The sequence below is a fragment of the Mirounga angustirostris genome, unplaced genomic scaffold, assembly GCF_029215605.1.
Source record: "Mirounga angustirostris isolate CCGP_5_RB_7025 unplaced genomic scaffold, mMirAng1.0.hap1 SCAF_6, whole genome shotgun sequence".
NCBI lineage: Eukaryota > Metazoa > Chordata > Mammalia > Carnivora > Phocidae > Mirounga > Mirounga angustirostris.
In genome coordinates, this window is record NW_026991714.1 from 107,752,489 (window position 1) to 107,772,268 (window position 19,780).

Below are 19,780 nucleotides of genomic sequence, written 5' to 3' on the forward strand. Positions count from 1 at the left end.
AGGTTCCAGATTAGAAGTCTTCCATCTGTCCCAGGGGTGTTCACAGGGGCCACACACAAGAGGGGTAGAGAAGTGAGGTGGTGCCTCTCCCTGAGGATATGGCCAAGTTAATAGCACTGGAAATAAGGGTAGTAATAGTAACTGTTCATTGAGTGTTCAGCGTGCCAGGCAAAGGGCCTTACATACATCACCCTGTAACAGCCCTGAGCTGGAAAGCAGGGCTCCACAGGCATGTTGCCTGTAGTTTACGGGTAGAGAACTCAAGTCTATGAATTGGGTTCCCAGCTGGAGTCTGAATGGGATTTGGCACATCTGGGACTGCCTGGTGAACTGGTAGCCTGGCCTACTGAAGGCCCTGCCGGAGGCCGAGGAGTCTCCTGCGTGAGGTCTGGAGACAGCCTGGTCCAGGAACAAATCTCTGTCATCAGAGGGAAGGACAATTCATTCTGGTCCCCCGGTCCTGCCTCTACCAGGCTCATGACCGAGTCTTGAGGGGTTTGAGAGGCTGCTGGTACAAAAGGAGGGGAAAGAGGGCGGTTCCACCAAAACCCTGGTGAGATGTTGAGGCCTGAGTGGCCCTGCTGTGGGGCCCCACTAAGGGTTGAATTGTGTCCTTCCCAAGTTCCTATGTTGAAGTCTTCACCCCCCCCCCCAGGATCTCAGAAGGTGGCCTTACTTGGAGATAAGGTTGTTGCTGTTGTAGTTACGATGAGGTCGTTGGGGGGGACCCTAGTCTACTGTGACTGGTGTCCTTATAAAAATGGGAATTTGGGACACACACAGGCATGGGGGGAAGATGATGTGAAGACACAGGGTGAAGATGCCACCTACAAGGCGAGGAGAGAGGCCTGGAACAGACCCTACCCTTGTGGCCCTCAGAAGGAACCAACCCTGCGGACATCTCGATTCTTCTGGCCCCCAGAACTGAGGACAGACTTCTGTTGTCGAAGCCCCTCAGTGTGTGGTACTTCGTTATGCTCACTGATGGGGGCAGAGCAGGGATGACCCTCAGCAGGAGCAGACTGGTTTGGGGGTACATGTGATGCCTCCCTGGGGTGGGGGGCAGGAGAGCTCGTGGGGAATCTGCATCGGTGGACTCATAGGGAAAGAGCCCAGGCTGTGTGGAGGAGCCCCGGCTGGGTGTTAGTGGGGTGCCTCTACGAAGCAGACACCAAGGCAGGATTAGATGTGAAAGAAGTGCATTGAGGCAAATGCCTGTGAACGGAGATGGGGTGAGAGAAGGGGAAGGGTGGGAGAGCCGTCAGACTTATTCAAGTCTGACCTTGAGTGAAGGAGAGAGGGACGGAAGGAAGGCAGCGGGGAGGAGAGAGAGGGAGAGAGAGACGGGGGAGGTTTGGTTGGATGGAATCCTCTTGCACAGCCTTTGGGAGAGTCCTCTAGCCAAAATCAGCCACCAGAGGGGTCCATGTCTCCCAGGAGGGGGGCGGCCTTAGCACCCTGCCACAATCCGTCAGTGGCTGTGAGCATGGCCCGGGGTAAACGCGAGGATGGATTCAGAGTGTGGTAACCTGGGTCCCCCCACCCCCCGCCAACCCCCAGGCCTTGCAGGCAGAGATGCTTGCCAAGAGCAAGCAGCCTGGGTCCCCCCGCCCCCCTCCCCCTGCCAACCCTCAGGCCTTGCAGGCAGAGATGCTCAGGCCACTGGGGCAGTCAAGGAGGGAGGCTCCAGGTGCTGTAGAGAACCGCGAAGAAACATTCGGCTTGTGGGGGTAAATGGTGGGCCAGCACGCAACGCTAAAATTATACTCCGTACCTTCTGTGGACATTTCTACTCTCTTTTTTCAATACTGTGCCTTTTTTTTTTTTTTTTAAGTAATCTCTACGCCCAACAGGGGGCTCAAACTCACAACCCCCGGATCAAGAGTCACACGCTCTACCGTTCTACCGACCAAGCCAGCCAGGCACCCCTTTGTGTGGACATTTCTTCCATAACTTCCAGTGCGCTGGAATATTCTTTTTTTTTTTTTTTAAAGATTTTATTTATTTTTTTGACAGAGAGAGAGACAGCGAGAGAGGGAACACAAGCAGGGGCAGTGGGAGAGGGAGAAGCAGCCTTCCTGCGGAGCAGGGAGCCCAATGCGGGGCTCCATCCCAGGACTCTGGGATCATGACCTGGGCTGAAGGCAGACGCTTAACGACTGAGCCACCCAGGTGCCCTGCGCTGGAATATTCTTTTCCTTAGGGCTACTGGCCATTTATATTTTGCATTTTGTGACCTGCCTCCCCATTTCCTCTCTGTGTTTTCTCCTGAGGTGTTAACATTTTTCTTGTTGATTTTCATGAACAATTATTGGATTAAAGTGTATGGCAGATATTTTCCCCGGTTGTTCAGAAGCCTTGAATCATATAATGGATATGAATTCTAGCCCATAAATCCAAGTATGCAAGAAACTAAATTTACTTTCTGTAACAGAATTTAATTTCTTTTTCAAGTTCCTGTTTTGGCCAAATGGTGGAAACCTATCTGAGTCATTTGGGGAAAGCCCTTCCCCCACCCTTTCTGCCAGCATGGTCTCTAAGCCCCCGGGGTTACGGAGTGCCAAGAGAGTGGGGCTGGACATCTGTTGGCACTGTCCTTGCCAGTCCCCTGGTGTCTGCTGTCCTTGTTTCCATCTGGTTCTTGTCCCTGCCCTGCCTTGAACTCCAAGTCTTCAGGCTTACCGGGTCACTCTGTGCCTTCTTGGGCCACACACACACCCCCACCCCGGAAATCAGTTCATGTCTCCCTATGCCACACAGCGGCCAGGGCAGAGCGCAGGGGGCCCACTTGCTTAGACAGACAAGAAAGCTTTCTTGTCTAAATAAGCCCAGATCTGGATCCTGCTGGTCCTGCTTCAGGCCTGGAAAACCACTGTGTTTTCTGCCCAGGACAGTCCTCCTCACCCTGGAGATGGCATCATGTCCAGCCCCCTCTCCTCTCTAGCGGACAGCCTTGCTGGAGCTGCTCTTCGTACCCTTGATTCCCAGCGTCCCTGGCTCCCCCACCCAGGCTGTGTCTTCTGCTGAGTTTGTTGGGCTTGTCCTCGTGCCCCGGGGGCCTGCACGGTGTCCCCCTGACGTGCCCGGACTCGCCCAGCGTCAGAGCCTCTGATACTGACATGCTGTTTTAGCCCGTGAGTTGATCAATTTTCAGAGGCTCTGCTCATCTTTGTTACATAAATTGACACTTCTCCCAGCCTGACCTGCACCTGCTGACCTTTTGTACTAAAATTCAGCGACAGTAGAGGGTAGAGCAGCCAAGTTCTGGGATTAGGCAGAGCCAGGCCAAAAATAGCTCAGCCACTTATTTAACCCCAGGGAAGGCCCGTGTAACCATGAACAGCTTACATAACCTCTGACAGCTTTGGAAACCTCATTTATAAAGAGCAGTTAACCCTCGTACCTGTTCTTAAGGGCCACGGGAGGATTAAGAGGTAATGTAAATTCTTACCACGTGCAGTTTATTAGGCACGCAGTAAATGATAGCTATGCTTATTGTCATCAAGCACCTAAGACTGTAGCGCTTATTTTAATTGGAAAAAAAGACAAACACTTGTCGTGAGTGATGGGCAATCTCAATTAGAAGGCAGGCGATGTTGATTCACGGGGGACTTATTCTAAGAGAGGCGTGAGCGGTATTAATGTTAGTAAGGAGAGATGGAGGGTGAAGCCAATAGATTTAAGAGACTTACCCAGGTGAACAGGAGAAGCAGACCAAATAAGGAAAAGGAGACTGCAGAATGGCAGGCTGTTTGCCTCCTGCAACCACAGGGCAGAGAGCCCAGAGCTCAGACGAGGTCAGGCCAAGCAGTGATTTAGTCTTGGCCAAGGCTCAATTCCCACTCCTAGGGAGCCTGGCAGTGAGGCTCTCCCCTTTAGCATAATGATGCCACTCAGTACATGGAAAACAAAGGTGGTAGTGAGGGGCACCACAAAGGCCAACCGGGGCTGTGCTTGAGAACCTCTTGGGTCCTGCCAGCCAGCTCCTTTTCCCATTGACTCTAGGCAGGGGCTGTGTGAATAAGGATGGCATTATTATATAGAGCAATGGTAGATTCTCTAGGGCAAGGAGGCCCAGCCAGTGGCAGAGGACAGGGCAAGCTTTGGAGTCAGCCAGACCTAGGTTCGAGTCCAGCTCAGTCATCTGGTATCTGTGTGGCCTCGGGCAAATCACAGCCTCCCTCTTGGCCTTGTAGTTGTCGTCCATCACATGGGGACCACAGCCTGTCCTTTGCAGAGTTATCACAAGGACTAGATGGGATTGTGGATCTAAGTCACCAAGCACGGTGCCAGGCTAGCTGGGAAAAAGGCCACCTAGAGAGAATGATACCTGACGTAATCCATCTGAGAGTCGCTGCTTGGAGTCCACCCATTCTTGAAGGAAGACACACAGCCCAGCAGAACTGGGAACCATTTCAGACTCCTCACTAGTGTGACTTTGGACAAATCGCTTACCCTCTCTGGGTCCCCATTCCTTCATTTGTAAGAAAGGGAAACTTTCACTGTGCAAGGTTCGGGGCGATGTCTAGAAAGTGCTTAGTGCAGAGCCCGGCACGGAGTCATCAAGTGAGGCACCATCCCTTCCCAGAGGCCACGGAGACGCCAGGGCCAAACCCCTGCTCAGGCCCTCCCCCGACGGCTTCCTCCCAGGTCCGGCTCTCTCGAAGCCTTCATCATGTGCACCTGCGGAGGAATGAGACAAAAATCGCCAGCCCGCCGCATGTCTTCACCGAGACAGGGCAGCTCTGTCTCCCGGGGCTGGTTCTTTCCAACTGTGCCCGTGAGGTCCCTGCCAAGAGCAGCTGATGACACAAGCCTGCTAAGATGGCAGATCAATGACCGGCTGTGTGTGGAGCAATGGGATCCAAGCTGGCCTTTAAAGGACGCTGGCTGGGGGTGTATCAGTTATCCATTGCTGCATAGCAAATGACCCCAGTACTGAGGGGCTTAAAACAACAAAAATTTATTATCTCACAGTCTCTGAGGTCAGATGTCCAGGTGTGGTTTAGCTGCATGCCTCTGGCCCAAGGTTTCTCAGGGGTTGCAATCGGGTCATTGGCTGGGGCCACAGTCACCCCAAGGCTCCACTGGACCCGCAGGATCTGCTTCCAAGCTCACTCATGTGGCTGTTGGCAGGCTGCACAAGATCCACATCCAAATCCCTCAGGGAGTTGCTAGCCAGCCTTGGTGGCTCAGCTCGGGGCCTCTATAGGCTGCCTGAGTATCACAGCATGGCAGCCGGCGAGGAGAGAGAGAGAGAGAGTAAACCCAAGGCAGAAACCACAGATGCTATGTAACCTCGTCTTGGAAATGGCATCCCATCACTTCTGCCACATCCTGTCCACCGGAGGGAGTCATTAGGTCCAGCTCACACCCAGGGTGAGGGGACCACAGCCGCTGTGGCCGACCACGGGAACACTGGGGGCCATCTTGGATTCTGCCTCCATAGCGGTGGGCACGGGGAAAAGGTAGAAAGAAGAAAAGAAAATCATAACTCTTTTTAGAGAGTGGAAAGAGTCTGAGCCCAGTGAGCCCGACTCAAATGCTGGCTGTTCTGTGTAGCCCTGGGCGGCCTGCCATCCCACTACTTAGAGTCCCAGCCTCCTCTTCCATCAAGTGAGGTAACAGCTCAGCCCAGCCAGTCTCTTAGGCTGTTCTGTGGATCAAAAGATGCAGTGGCCGTGAACATACTTAAGGAGGCCTCCAAACAGGACACACCAGTGGGTGTAAGGATGGCATTATTATATTATTAAGGGGAGTCTTGTAAAAACCCACTCATATGGGCACCTGGGCGGCTTAGTTGGTTAAGCACCTGACTCCTGATTTCAGCTCAGGTCCTGATCTCAGGGTCCTGGGATCGAGTTCCAAGTTGGGCTCTGCACTCCAGATTCTCTCTTTTCCTCTCCCTCTGTCTCCCCCATGCTCGCTTGCTCTCCCTCTCTCCCTCTCAAATAAATAAATAAATAAAATCTTAAAAAACCCCACTCATAAAACAGCCCTGGACACACCTGAGGGTACATACATGTCCAGAGGGCACAATATCATTCCCTCAAAATCACGCCTTCTGCTCTGATTCTGACTCCTCCGCTGGCCTGGGCTAGATGGGATGCATGCATACATTCATTCATTCATTCATTCATCGAGGCTTTAGTATGTTCAAAGCCCTTCACCATGTCCTTCGCCTTAATACGGACAATTCTATGACATGGGCATTATTAACCCCTCTTTACAGATGAGGACAGTGAGGCTCCCAGAAGCCAAAAATGACCTCCCTGAGCTCACACAGCTACATGTGATTTGGTCCCAATGTGTCCTCCTGGGCCACGCTGGCCCCTCTCATAATGGAGTCCCGCCCCCAGCCCCCACCAAGCGCAGCACCTTGCTTCACTCGTGCGCAGCACATACCACCGTCCAAGAGCATCTTCCTTCTCCTTTGCTTTTTTTATTGTTGTTCTCTCTCTTCCCAGTGAAAACCTGTTTACTTTTCTGTTCAATGACCACAGTTATTTCGAATCCCTGGAGAGGTGGCAGGTGCACAGCAGGGGTGCAGAGCAAAGCTAGGGAGTGAATGAATGAAATGGGAAGCCAGGTTTCCAGCAGCGTTCTGCCTGTCTCAAAACCCACACTTTCAAGACCCGGGGCTGGTTGACAGTCACTCCTTCCCCCAGGGCCTGCCTCCATGGTCCCTCCCAACTTTTCCCTTTGGGGACAGCTTCTCAGGAAGACTTCCTCGGCCCCCAGGGACCACCCACATCATGGTGGCTAGCAGATGCATTCAGCAAGTCAGCCTCCTCCACCCTCTTCTGTGACCAGGTGGCTTGTGGGAGAGCTGAGCGGCTGGGGAGGTGGGGGTGGGGGGCCAGCCCAGCCCACTGGCTGCCTCTCCTAGAGACCCACAGCACCCACATACCCAACTTTTAAAGCCCAGCCGGACTCTGGAAAGGTGAGTTTCCCCAGACCCTCCTCTTGGGCCTCTCTCTGGGCACGGCGTCTCCCACCCCCCTGGGCCTTGAGGGAAACCTCCCCTGCGGGCCTCTCCCTGCTTCCCATCATGCTCTGGTTCGCAGCGTGCTCAGGAACAGAGCCACCCATGGTTCCTGGAAGCCAGCAGAGGGATGCTGATGCTTTCTTTCTGCTCTATGAAGGCCGGGAAAGGCACGGGGAGGGCCCCAGAGTGCGGCCATCCCAGGGGCCTGTGAGCTGGGTCTGGCTTGCTTTCTGAGCTCCCAGCCAAGGACTTCTCTTCTGGGCTCCCTGTCAGCGCCCTTGACAGATACTCACCTGGACCTCCCACCCTGCCCCCCAACGGAACCAAGAGAGACCAAGTCCAAGGCACATTGTCCCTGTGACTGATACGGCAATGATCATTCATGAAAATCCACCCCTTGTCCACAGCAGGGCCACTTCCCTCCCAGCCCCTCCTGGAAGGGTCTCCAGGACCACCGTAACTTCATCCCTCACAACAGCCACAGTATTCACCCCTGGCATGCACACGGGGCTGCCTGGGAGAGGCTTGCTCAGTAGCACTTATAACCACACCTCTAAGTGCCTGTCCTGCACTTTGTCCTGTATCTCCGGGGCAGAGTTCAGGCCCGACATATAACAGGTGCTCTGAAAACATGGCTGCTGAGTCAGTCTTGCAGAAAGGGTCTTGGCAACAGTGAAGAGAGGGCTTTGTCCGCAGTCCCAGTACTTCCGGGCTGTGTAACTAACCATGGGCAGGTCCCTGTCCCTCTCTGAGCTTCAGTTCTCTCATCTGTATAGTGGAGATCAGAATTTGCAAACTACTGGCCCAGAGGTCCCATCTACATTGTGGATGTGTTGTTTATGGCCCATTCAATGTTTAATTTTATTTTAAAATTCATTCCCAACATTTTAAAATAGGGAGATTTCCATAAAACCTAAGGTTTTCAGCTTTTGTTGAAAAATGAGAAGATCTGGCTATACTGGGCCCCTAGTCTCACATATACAACTGGCTGGCCTGGGCAGCAGCTACCCCTTTAACAGGGGTGTTTGGACACAGCACTGCCTCCCCTCACTCCCTAGAGCCTTGCCCAGTATGCTTCACTTGTATATGTCACTGCCTGGCCCCCATAGGCATCTGAATTTGTCACCCCTGAATATCAGCATGACCTGTCTATTCTTTGGCTCTATGATACCTAAAGGAATCCTACGGGATCCCCAGGTGACAAAAACCATTAACACCCTGGATGAGAAGCCACTTCAGCTGAGAGGAGCGAAACTGCTGTTTCTAAGGATGACACAGAGTCTATAAATAGCCTCAGAGCCAGGTGAGTGCTGACACCTGCCCAATCTCACCTGGGCCGGGAGTCCTCGAGGGCTGGGCATGTTTCCGTTCAGAGCTCAGCCCAGGGACTGTCCCTCCTCCTGATGCCACTGAGGACAGACAGTACAAGTAGGGATGACTTCACAGCTCAGCCTCTCCGGCTTGGGCAAGAGGTAGTGATGACATTTAATTTTCCAAAGAGGGTAGGAGTAACATGAGTGAATGAGGCCAGTTCTCAGTCTGGGGTCCTGGGGATGGGGGTACTGCACCATCAATGGCTCCCCGGTGCTATCCAATAATGTTAGACCTCAGCCTGGCCTTCAGGACCCTCTGTGATTGCCCCCTACCCACACCCCAGCCTTTCAGCTTATGGTCAACATTGCAGCCTTTCCTTGAAGGTACCCTGGCCTGCCTCTGGCTTATTCCCCCCCTGAAATCTCCTCTCCACATCTTTGTGTCTCTGCCCCTCAAATGTGGTTGTGTCTAGGCTGATCCTCCAGGCAGAAACCATCTTCCCTGTCCCCGTCCCACAGCCTCCTCTGGCTAACTCCTCAGCTTCTCTCTTGCTGTGTTGTCTGTCCCCGGCTTGTCTCTCTTGCCCTCCCCATCCCATTCCAAGCTCCATGATGGCAGCAGGAAGGGTCTGGCCTCTGCAGGACTCCCTGGCCCTGGAGTCAGACAGAGTCCTCCCAGCTCCAACACTCTAGCCCTGGGCAACTCACTCACCCGTCTCTTAGGGCTTTCCTTCCCCATCTGCAAAATGGAACTGCCTCCCAGGCTATGGGGGGAAACAGACACACTAAGGACTGGGGAAGGGCTCTGAGAACTAAAGGGGTTGAGTGAATAAAGGCAGCTCTTCCCTGGGTTAGGGCTGCTCAGGCTTCGCTGGGGTGGGGGATACATGGAGGCCCCCAGGAGCAGGCTTGAAGGACAACAGGGCACCACTAATCCACCTGGTGTAGCGAAGGGCTGTGTGAGCTGAGGACCTGGAACTGACATGGGGGGTTATTCCTCTCTTCCTCTTTCAAATCTATAGTATGCACTGATGCGGGGGGATCTGGGAGAGTGCTCAGGGCCCAGATGGGGCAGGGAGCATCCCAGCTCCCCACTCAGACCCGTTCTACTCAGGGCACAAAATCATGAGAAAGGAGGAGACATTCCCCAGGACACAGTGAGGCTCCCTCCTGGGCTGGACCCTGGGGAGCCTCTGGGCTCCAGGATACAGCTGGAGCATCACTGAGTGACCAGGCTCCTCCTGGGCCAGGTATAGAGAAGAGGACTGTAAACTCCCAGAAAAGGGGCAAGCCAGAATTCTAATGAGCCTAGGACACGCTGACCTCATGAATTTACTCGGGCCAGCATTTTGCTGTCTGACCCCTTCCCAGGAGCTGTTTCAGGTCTCAGCTCAAGCCCACTTGACTCCAAGGTTCAGCCCATACCCTCTTCTTGAGCCCCTTGGACCTCTGAGCCCCTGAAGCTGAGACCCACTGCTGTCTGAGCCCTAGACCTGAAGCAAAGACAGTCTAGACCCCATCCATCACCGACACTCATAGCACAGTGCTTAACGGTTGACACACGCCTCTCTCTCTTGTTTATTTTACCCTTGAAACAGACCTGGGAAGAAGCAGGGTAAGGACTACCATCACATCCTTATTCTCCAGAGGGGAAACTGAGGCTCGGAGAGGTCTGAGAAGATTGGCGCAGGCTGGCAGTGGAAGATGCAGGGTGCTCCTAGCCCTGAGCAGTGCCTTCCTCACTCTGGGTCCTTGTTTCCCATCTGGAGATTGCAGGTGTTAGCTGAGATGCCCTGCCAGGGCCCCTATTATTTACTTACTGTGGACCCCCCACACCTACCACACTTCTATGGAGCCCCCCTCAACATGGGGGGTAAATCCTCCTCACCAGTGTTCTCAGTTCCCCTTCTCTTCCTGTCTTACCTTTTCACCCTTCCTTGCATTCCCTATGGAATGGCCACTGTACTGTTTCCTGCAGGTACATTCTTGGGGTGACTGCTGTGGGAGGGGAGCCAGCAGTCACTTGACCCCGTTGCTGGGGACCAGGCCTGTTAGTCTATGGGGTTGGGGAAGGGGCATCGGACCCAACCCTGGTGGAGGGCTGGGGCCTGGCCAGAGCCTGCTGGGCACCTGCTGAGTTCCAGGAGTGTGGGAAGAGGATCTGGTGTCCAGAGGCATCTGGAGAAAGGGCCAGACTGGGACTAGGAGGCCTGTGGTCAGCAGGGGGGTGGTCTCTGCCTGCATCCTCCCGCACCTCTCACTCTGATCCACCTCTCACCTCCACCTTCTTTGTCTCTCACCCACCGTCTCTCTTGGTCTCTCTGTCTGCAGGGCCTATGGGTGGAGGGGAGGCCTATACAGAGGGCTCAAACGTAAATTTTTGTTATATTCGAATAAAAACATATGGATGCTCATATTTTGGAGTTAACCACGTTTTGGCATATTTCCTTCTCTCTTTTTTTAATCTGGGACCCTTACAAAGTGGAACCGGCCCCCTTTAGCCAGGTCGTGTCTGTCCCTCAGGTCTCTAGACCTTGGGAAACCCATTAAAAGGAGCTCACGCTCTGTCGCCCCAGCCTCCTGGCTGCGCCTCCCGCCGGGGCCGCCAGGGGTCGCTCGCGAACAGGCCCGAGGGGACGGGCGGGGGCGGGGCCTCGAGGCCGGCCCGGCCAATAAAGGCGGCGACGCGCGGCCGTGGCTGACTCTGTCCTCTGCGCGCGCGTAACTGTCGCTTCCGTCGTCTCCGCTCCTACCGCCGCTCTCCCGCCCCGACCTGCCCCCGCGATGCTGGCGCTGCGCTGCGGCCCCCGCCTGCTCGGCCTGCTCCCGGTCCCGCGCTCCGCGCCGCTGCGCCTCCCCGCGCTCCGCGCTTGCAGCACCAGCAGCGGCGGCGGCGGCTCCCGGGACTCGTCCTCCGCTTCCCGGAACCCGCTCGTGTACCTGGACGTGGGCGCCGACGGGCAGCCGCTGGGCCGCGTGGTGCTGGAGGTGAGCGCACTGCACCCGGCCGCGCCGGCCTGGGCGTGGGGGACGCGCCCGGCGCTGTGCGCGACTCGCTGGGTGACCTTGCCCCCGACACCCGGCCATGGGCCTCAGTTTCCCCATCACTAGAAGGGCGCATCAGATTGGTCTCTTCCGGTGTCCTCTCGGCACCTTGGAGGCGGGAAGGAGGGCAAGTGTGGAGGAGAAAGTTCAAGGTCAGGTCGTCGACTGTGAGAGCCCGGCCCTGCTGGCTGGCCCCGGCGTCGGGGAGAGGTCCTGAGACCTCGCGGGGTCAGCGCCCAGACCCGGAGCTCCGGGGCGGGTGTCGGGGTTCCCGGCAGCGGGCCGGCGGGGTGCGCTCACGCGGCGGCCCTTGCATAATGCAGAGCCGACCCGGCCCTGCCCCCTCGGTGGACCTCACCCGCCTCCGGGCGCTGGGGCAGGAGCCGAGGTGGTTTCTGGCAGGCCAGCCGGCCTCCTCTCGTGCAGGGCCCCCCCGGGCTGACCCGGGACGGCCCCCCTGCAAGTCGGGGCAGTGTCCCCGGGGCCCTTCACCCCAACTCCAACCCCCCCCCCCACGCTCTCGGACTCGCAAAGTAAGAAACAAATAGGGGGAACAAACGGGGTCGGGGGGAAGCTCAGGTGTAGCCCTCAAGCCCGAGGCCCTTTTGAACAGAGACCTCCGTTAGTCCTCCGTTTCCTCTTCTGGAAAATGGAGACCACCCTCCTTCTCCCTTTTATTTTAGTGGTTCCGCACCAGGGTGGCTCTTGAAGCTTGGAGGCAAGAGGCCTGCTTGGATGGGGCTCTGGTCTCCCCTTACCCACCCCCCACCCCACTCCCCTGCCTCTCTAAGCCTGTTTCCCCTCTGCGCATTGAGCTTGGACTGGCCTCTCTCCCGGCCCTGAGTCTCTGATGCTTGGGGCCCAGCTGTTGTAGCTCTGCCAGTTTTGCCCCTGGAAGTAGGCCAGGATGGCACTGTCCTCTCTTCCGATAGATAGGGAAACCGAGGCTGCCTCCTCCCAGCCTGGTTTCAGGAAACAGCTAGCAGAGATGATAGCTCCCTAGGCTGCCTCTGGGAGCCACAGGCATGGAAGGGGCTCCTTGGCCGCTGTGGGGGTTGGGTGGTTGAGGAGGTTCCCTCGGTCACCTGCCTCTGGACTGACCATCTTCTCTTGTCCCTCTTCTCGCCCCACAGCTGAAGGCAGATGTCGTCCCAAAGACAGCAGGTAAGACGGGGCTTGGGGCCTTCTGAGTCTGGTCCAGATGGAGGACAGAGGGGCCAGGCCAGGTGGGTGGGATGATGAGAGAAGTTGGGGCACAGAGGCCCGTGACCAGATGGGAATTCCACGTGAGGCTCAGCTGCTGGGTACCCTGGGCCAGCTTTCTGTCCCTCTCTGAGCCTCGGTGTTGGCCCTGCCCACCAGGCCAGTAGAGCCTTGGAATCAGTAGAAGCACATGTAAATTTCCACCAGGACCACTTCCTCCCCGCTGGTGCCCGATGGGGCAGTAGCTACATGGCCCAGGGACTCCCTGCCAGGAGCGTGTGCTCTTGTCTCAGTGCTTGGACACTGGGACACCGAGCTGTAAGAAGGAGGTGACTTGCCCCGGGTCACACAGCCAGAGCAGACCTAGGGAGCGGGCCTGGGGTCTGTCCACCCCCTGTTCACCTCCTAGGGGGTAGAAGGGTGCTCGCTAGAATGAGCAGTGACCCTGCAGTTGCGGCCTGGCCCTGTTGACCTGCCTCTTCCTTCAACCCTCAGAGAACTTTAGAGCCCTGTGTACCGGGGAGAAGGGCTTCGGCTACAAAGGCTCTACCTTCCACAGAGTGATTCCATCCTTCATGTGTCAGGTATGGTGGCCCTGTCTGCCTCGGTTCCCCGTGTGTGAGGGGGGGTGATAACAGGGGCCACCTTGTAGGGTGGTTGTGAGGATTAATGAGATACCGAAGGGAGAGCGATGGATTACTCTGTGGGCCTGTCTTCTCACCCAGAGACGGTGGAGCGGGTGGGGCGGCCCTGGCCCTTGAGCAACAGGGCAGTGGCAGGATGGGCTGGCTGGCGGAGCCTGTCGGGGGGACCGGCATTGAGATCTGGACGTGCACGGGGGCGGGGAGTAGATCTTCAGGCTTTGGAGGACCAGCGTATTCAGGCAGTCTCTGACCAAGTCCCCCTGTATGTCCCACTGAGCCCTTGGCACGCTTGGCGTGGGAGATAGGGAGGGAGGGAGACAGCACCAACAAGACCGAACAGGTCTGGACTCGGAGCTTCTCCTTCTAGAGCGGGGCATCTTTCTTGGTTAAATGAATGTTCTTTAGTCATATGTGCTGCCTGTTTTTCAAAAACATCAGTAAGGCTGTGTCAGAAGTTTGGGAATAGACGTGGACAGCAGGAACTTCCCCAGGGGTCGAGATCCCAGCTGTGTGGGGGTCATCCTCTGTTAGGTTAGACCCTGCTAAGACAGGGATTGGGGTCTTGAGGCCCACAGACCATAGAGGCAGGGGCATGAGTGTCATGATCTCTTTGAAGTCCTTCCAGCCCAGAATTCTCTCCCCCATTCCCTCCACTCCGACCTGGGGCTGTCATCCTACTGTGGTGAGTGGCAGTGGGTGGGGGCTGGGCCTGCTGACGTGTCAAATGTGGTGACTGCAGGGATGGGAAGGGAGGCTGTGGCCATGGGACAGGCCTGGCCAAGCCTGTGGCTTTCTGCCGCAGAGGCCCTCCCAGCTCTGCCCGAGGGAGGATGTGGATGACGCAGGAGCTGGAGGGGCTGTCCTGAGCCAGGCTAGGGTCTTCCTCTGAGCAGCATCGGGCAGGGGCGGGTCCTTCCAAGGCTGGAGGGCTCTCTGAGGCATGAGTTGGCAGCACCGGGAGGCCCAGGCCAGGGTTTTGAATCATCCCTGTCTCGGGACACCCTGCTGGCATTTGTGGGTGCTTAGGTCAGGCTGGTCGGGTCATCCCTATCACCTGAGGATCATATCTCCATGAGACCTTGGCCAGGGGCTGCGGCTGGGGCTGACAGCCACTGGGCTCTTCTGGCCACTCCTCCCTTGGAAACCTCGGGCAAGCTGTGAGGAAGGATACCGGGCCTGGGGGGATTCCGTCCTGGGTCTGCAAGGCGTAGGGAGGCTACCGGGCCTGGCGAGGGGGGAGGTGCCAGGCAGGGAGTGGGGCTCAGCATAGGGAACTGGCTCTGTGCTGCTCCCCCGACAGACCAGACATGGGCACTGGGTCCCTCCCCTGGCCACCTCCCTGTCTCCCCTCCAAGAGTGTGGGTAGAAAACTCTAGGTCACTACCTACGAATCATCTCAGAATGGCCATTAGATCCTTTGAGAATCATTTAAAAAACTTGCCCAGATTAAAAAAAAAAGTGAATCATGTGAAAGGTAGGGTAGTTATTAATGGCAGAAAATATTGAAGCTTTATTTTTGCTTATTTTCCTTGTTATTTTATGAGTCCGGACAACCTTGGATGTTTTCTGACCCCTTGGCCTGCGGGGCTTCTGGCTGGGTGGGCCCCAGGTGGGTTGGGGGCCACCTCCTCACGCCACGGCAGCCTCCGCCTGACAGTTCTGGGGGGTGGCCGCTCAGAAGGTGCTCTGTGCTCACAGGCTGGCGACTTCACCAACCACAATGGCACCGGGGGCAAGTCCATCTATGGAAGCCGCTTTCCTGATGAGAACTTTACACTGAAGCACGTGGGACCAGGTGAGTGGGGGCCGCCGTTCCCCGGTCTGAATGCCCTGAGCTCGGCCCGGATGCTGCCATGCCCACCATGCCCACCATGCCTGGGAGGCCGGGACCGATTGCCCATATCCGGTGATGCTCCTTCCCTCCTTCAGCACTCCGGGTTGGAGTGTTGGTTTTCCTGGAGCTTTGTCATGCTGAGCTCTCCATTTAAAAAACAAGCCTTCCTTTGAGACGCTGGGAGAGAAAGCCTTTCAGCAAAACCCAGCGTTGTGTCACGTTTAAGACCCAAGATACAGAGTGCCAAAGTCCCATTCTGGCCCTGCCACAGAGAGCTTCCACAAGGCCCTCTCGTCCCTGGGGCAGCACGGGTGGGCAGGCCCCGGGGAGCTGCTCATCCTCTTCAAGCTCCAAGACCGTCAGACCCCAGTGGCCTTGTTGTGGGGGGAGCAGCGGCTCTTGTCGGTAGCTTCCCAGCGAGGTGCCTCCTGGGGCAGCATGGCTTCCTCCTGCCTGTTTTTTTTGTTTGTTTGTTTGTTTGTTTTTTAAAGATTTTTTTTTATTTATTTATTTGAGACAGAGAGAATGAGAGAGAGAGAGCACATGAGAGGGGGGAGGGTCAGAGGGAGAAGCAGACTCCCCGCCGAGCAGGGAGCCCGATGCGGGACTCGATCCCGGGACTCCAGGATCACGACCTGAGCCGAAGGCAGTCGCCCAACCAACTGAGCCCCCCAGGCGCCCCCTCCTGCCTGTTTTTGCAGGTGTCCTGTCCATGGCAAATGCAGGCCCCAACACCAACGGCTCCCAGTTCTTCATCTGCACCATAAAGACAGACTGGTGAGTCCCCCGCCGCGGGCTGCAGGCCCGCTGGGCATGAGGGGTGGCCTGGCAGCCAGAGGAGGGTCTGTGTGCTTCTTGGGGAAGGTGGCTTGAGGCTGCACTGCCACCTTCCCCAAGGGGCAGGAGCCCTCAGCTGGGCTGTGTGGCCATGTGGGAGAAGGACCAAGTTTGTAAAAGGACTGAGGGAGAATGTGGGTTGTTCTTACAATTGTGTCTATGTTAGGCTTCCATTTGCTGTCAGCTGGAATTTTCTCCATGTGTTGTGCAAAAGGACTTTTACCACATACGTTTGGGACCTGCTGCAGAACCTACCAGGCCTCAAGATGGCCTGTGGAGGCAGCCTGGTTGCTTGGTTTAAACTGTTGTTTCCCGGCTTACCTCGAGCTTGGGACGCACCTTGGAGCTCTCTTGCCCACGTGCCTGTGGATCCCACCACCTAATAAGTTCCTCTGCCCAGAGTCGCCTGTGTCCTAGCTCTGAGGCATATGGGCTTGAGGGGACAATAGCTGGCCAAGAGCTAATTCTTTAATAAAGCCCATTTCCTAGGACTTTAGGAGACCTGAGTGGTAGGTGGGTACCAGCTGTCTCTGGCCCCCAAGCCGGAGGGGACAGACATGTCAGGGCGTAGGCAGGCCGTTGGCTGGCTCCGCCTGTTCTTCGCTCCTTCCGCGGAACCCCCAGCAGGGCCTGCAGTGCTGCCCTTGGCTGTAACCAGTGTTGACCTTGCTGCCACTGGACTAAGCTGCCTTTTGGATTCTTGGAACTCTCTCAAATGGAGAGCCGTGCTTGCTATCTTGGCTCTTACCTTGCCACTCATGACCATTAAGATGGTCCTATTTACACGGACCTCTTATTTCTTGAGAGTAGTTGGATACCCTGTTCACTCCCTGTGAGGAACAAGAATAATTCACTTTCCATAGCTGAGGTTACCAGGATTCAGGTGAGCGTTGGTGGTATAGTGGTGAGCATAGCTGCCTACCAGGATTCAGGTGAAGTGGCCCGGGGGCAAGGTCACACGGCAGGGCAGGCAGCACGTGCCCCGGAAGGGAGGGACCCTCTGGTGTATTTGGGGGAGCTCCGCAAGGCTTGATACCGGAGCCGTAAGGGGTGGGTCCAGACTTTCAGAGTGAGTCCCTTCCAGAATCGCTGTCTCCGATAAATAGTTCCATGACCAGGTGACAATGACATTGGGTGGCATTGCACTACTCTTATTCTTCCCTGGCTCAACTCACAGGTTGGATGGCAAGCATGTCGTGTTTGGCCATGTCAAAGAAGGCATGGATGTCGTGAAGAAAATCGAATCTTTCGGTTCCAGGAGTGGGAAGACGTCCAGGAAGATCGTCATTACAGACTGTGGCCAGTTGAGCTAACCGGCCTCGGCCACAGGGTGCTGGGCTGGTAGTGGCCGCCCACATGGTGACACACCGAGGCGGCCACATCGGACGCCAGCAACAGTGCCCCGTCCGGTTGCCTGCGTTCATGCCGCTGTCACTGCGTGCTGGAGGAAGGCCTCTGCAGAGCGTCCGCTCTCCACTGGGCCCGCCACGCTGCTTCCCCAGTGTCCGCCCTCCCTCACCGCCCCATTTCTGGACAAGTATCACGGACATGATGTCACCACTCCTCATCAGGCCTTCTCTGTGATCCCCCAGCCCAAGTTCACCCGTGCCTTATACTTGGGGGGGTGGTGATGGCTCAGCTTTGGGGACAGGTTTCTGCCTTTTCCTCGGCCGAGCGGGGAAAGCCAGCCGCCGCAAAAGGGCCATTATATCTGGGTAATGACCTCTTTTAATTGGAATAATTTGACTAACAAGATTGCCAAGAAATGAAGCTGTGGCACTTAACTACTCCGTGCCATGGCAGGACCCCAGTTGGTGGCCGAAGCCACAGAACCCCAGAGCCTGGCCTTTGGAACGTAGTTGGGGCTTTTGTGCACGGTCCTCGGCCACGGCATTTACCCCCGGCCACTGTGAATCCTCTTGGTTTGCTGCTGGGGTTTTTGAGGAAGGGTCCGTGGGGGTAGAAGCAGACGAACCTGGGAACAAACCCACTGCGTACTGTGCCTAGTCCGTGAATTGGTGAAGAATGGAAATGGCCCAAACGTGCTCTGGAAGAAAGCAAACATGTCTTTTCTGGAGGGCTTTGATTTTTCTGTGTTTAATATATCTACTGATTTTGTATATGGTACACTTGTGGGACATTTATTTGTGTTCACTTGAAATGTGAAAATAAATCCTATTTTCTATGAAAGACTATCTGGCGTCTGGTGGTTTTAGGAAGCAGGGTTTATAACTCTAGTATTTAGAGCCAACCTTTATTGAGTTCCCGCACACATGTCTGGGCTATGCTGAGGGCTTCTACTTGGACTATCTCAGTTAATCAGTCCAGCAACCAAGGACAGTACTGTTGCCCATCCTCAGAGATGAGATGGGCTCAGACAAGCGATCTTAGCACCCACCGCCTGTCCGTGAGCACTGGCTGACTTTCCCCCGCCCCCAAATCCCAGCTCCACTTCTTGGTGACCCCGAGTCTGTTTTCCTCAGCTGCATAATGGGGTAATAGTAATGGGCCATCATTTTAATACACACTCGAGTGACAGGGATGATGACATTTCCCATGCGCCAGAGTCTTAGAGAAGGATCCGTATTCATCTAAAGTTAGGTGTGGAGTTGACTATCCTAGATTTGCCACTTACACTTGGGATTCTAGGTGATTCTGAACTCACCGGGAAGGCAGACTGGGGAGTGGGAGAGCAGGATTCAGAACTCAAACAGCCCCAGAGATGGCACAGTCTGAGCGATAGAAGAATCGCATTCTGTTCACAAGGTGAACGGAGTTACTTCACGGGGTTCCCAGAGTCCGATTATGTGTGCTTCCTGTCATTCTGAGGTCACAGTGGCTGGAGTTGGGTCATTTGGAGTCCTGGAGGGTTTCCATGAGGGCAGTTGCCAGAGTTCAGCTGCATGGACCGGGAGCTCAGCTAGCTTAGCAGTTTTTAAACAATTCTCAAGAGCCGTAGGGGTCCTCAGAACAAGGGGGAGACAAGGGACATGGGCCCCTAAGCTCCATTTTCAATCAGATACCCTCTTTCCTTATTGAGGCTCTACAACGGGTTTCACTTGAAGAATGAGCCCAACAGTAATCAGGATAATGGTGATAATAATTGGTGATTACTCATCCAGTCCAACATTTTACAGATCGGTGAACTGAGGCCCCAAGCGGGGTCACGATGTCACAGGCGACCCTGTGAGAACAGGGGTGTAGTACCTGGGACGCACCAATCCAGAGGGCTCCCTGTGGGGGGCCTCTCCCAATGCCCCTTGGTCCTCCCATCCCCACATACAGAGCTCTTGTGATTTCTGAGGTCAAAGCCACAACTTCTGTCCCTGTGGAGTTTTCTCTTGACCTCTGGGGACTCTAGGGAAGCAGTGATGCCGGTGACAAGTGTGAGGGGCAGCCCCTTGAGTTGTGACCTGCTGGCCCCATGGTGATTTCTGAGAGTCTCAGGGTCACAGAGCCTGTGGGGCTTGCGTCGTCGACTTCACAGAGCCTTTCCCTTTCCATGAGCGGGGAGTGTGTGTGTGTGTGTCCCTCCATCCAGAGGAGTGCAGTGTGGAGCAGGGGACTGGAATGCAAGAATTGCCTAAACACGGAGTTTCCAGAAGACGGGGCCATTCACTGCACTGGCCAGTTCTCTTCCAAGCACCCCGCCCAAGGGCCTGGACCTGGTCTTACTGGATCAAGCGGGAGCCTGATACACAGGTAAGAGGGTGACTTGCTGGCACGTAGCACCTAATGCATGAAAGAAACGGTGAGTCATACACATGCTGTCGGATGTCATCGTGTGATGCCATGGGAGCACAGGGTGTAAATATCTGGAATATCCTTTTTCTGAGACAACACATGATAAGCTTTTCAAAATGACTTCGCTGAGGTGTGATTTGCACATAAGAGAACTCACACATTTTAAGTGTAC

General features: G+C 55.6%; 2 protein-coding genes across 4 annotated transcripts in view; one reads left to right on the forward strand and one right to left on the reverse strand.

Moving 5' to 3' along the window:
* Window positions 1-11,007: 11,007 nt before the first annotated feature.
* PPIF (peptidylprolyl isomerase F) lies at window positions 11,008-18,054 on the forward strand. Of its 3 annotated transcripts, XM_045878201.3 has the most exons (6): window positions 11,008-11,289; window positions 12,480-12,510; window positions 13,045-13,133; window positions 14,892-14,988; window positions 15,729-15,804; window positions 17,042-18,054. In XM_045878201.3, the coding sequence occupies exons 1-6, from the start codon at window positions 11,086-11,088 to the stop codon at window positions 17,175-17,177; spliced, it is 633 nt and encodes a 210-aa protein (XP_045734157.1). In that variant the 5' UTR covers window positions 11,008-11,085; the 3' UTR covers window positions 17,178-18,054. The 3 variants fall into 3 exon arrangements, with proteins under 3 accessions (XP_045734157.1, XP_064450963.1, XP_064450964.1); XM_064594893.1 differs by lacking the exons at window positions 15,729-15,804; window positions 17,042-18,054 and adding an exon at window positions 15,548-15,712; XM_064594894.1 differs by lacking the exon at window positions 13,045-13,133 and having other exon boundaries at window positions 11,153-11,289.
* ZCCHC24 (zinc finger CCHC-type containing 24) overlaps window positions 18,054-19,780 on the reverse strand; it is a 79,809-nt gene continuing 78,082 nt past the window's right edge. The window contains exon 4 of the mRNA XM_064594890.1: window positions 18,054-19,596. Within this exon, the coding sequence (XP_064450960.1) occupies window positions 19,480-19,596 (117 nt within the window). The 3' untranslated portion in view covers window positions 18,054-19,479. The remainder of the gene's footprint in view (window positions 19,597-19,780) is intronic.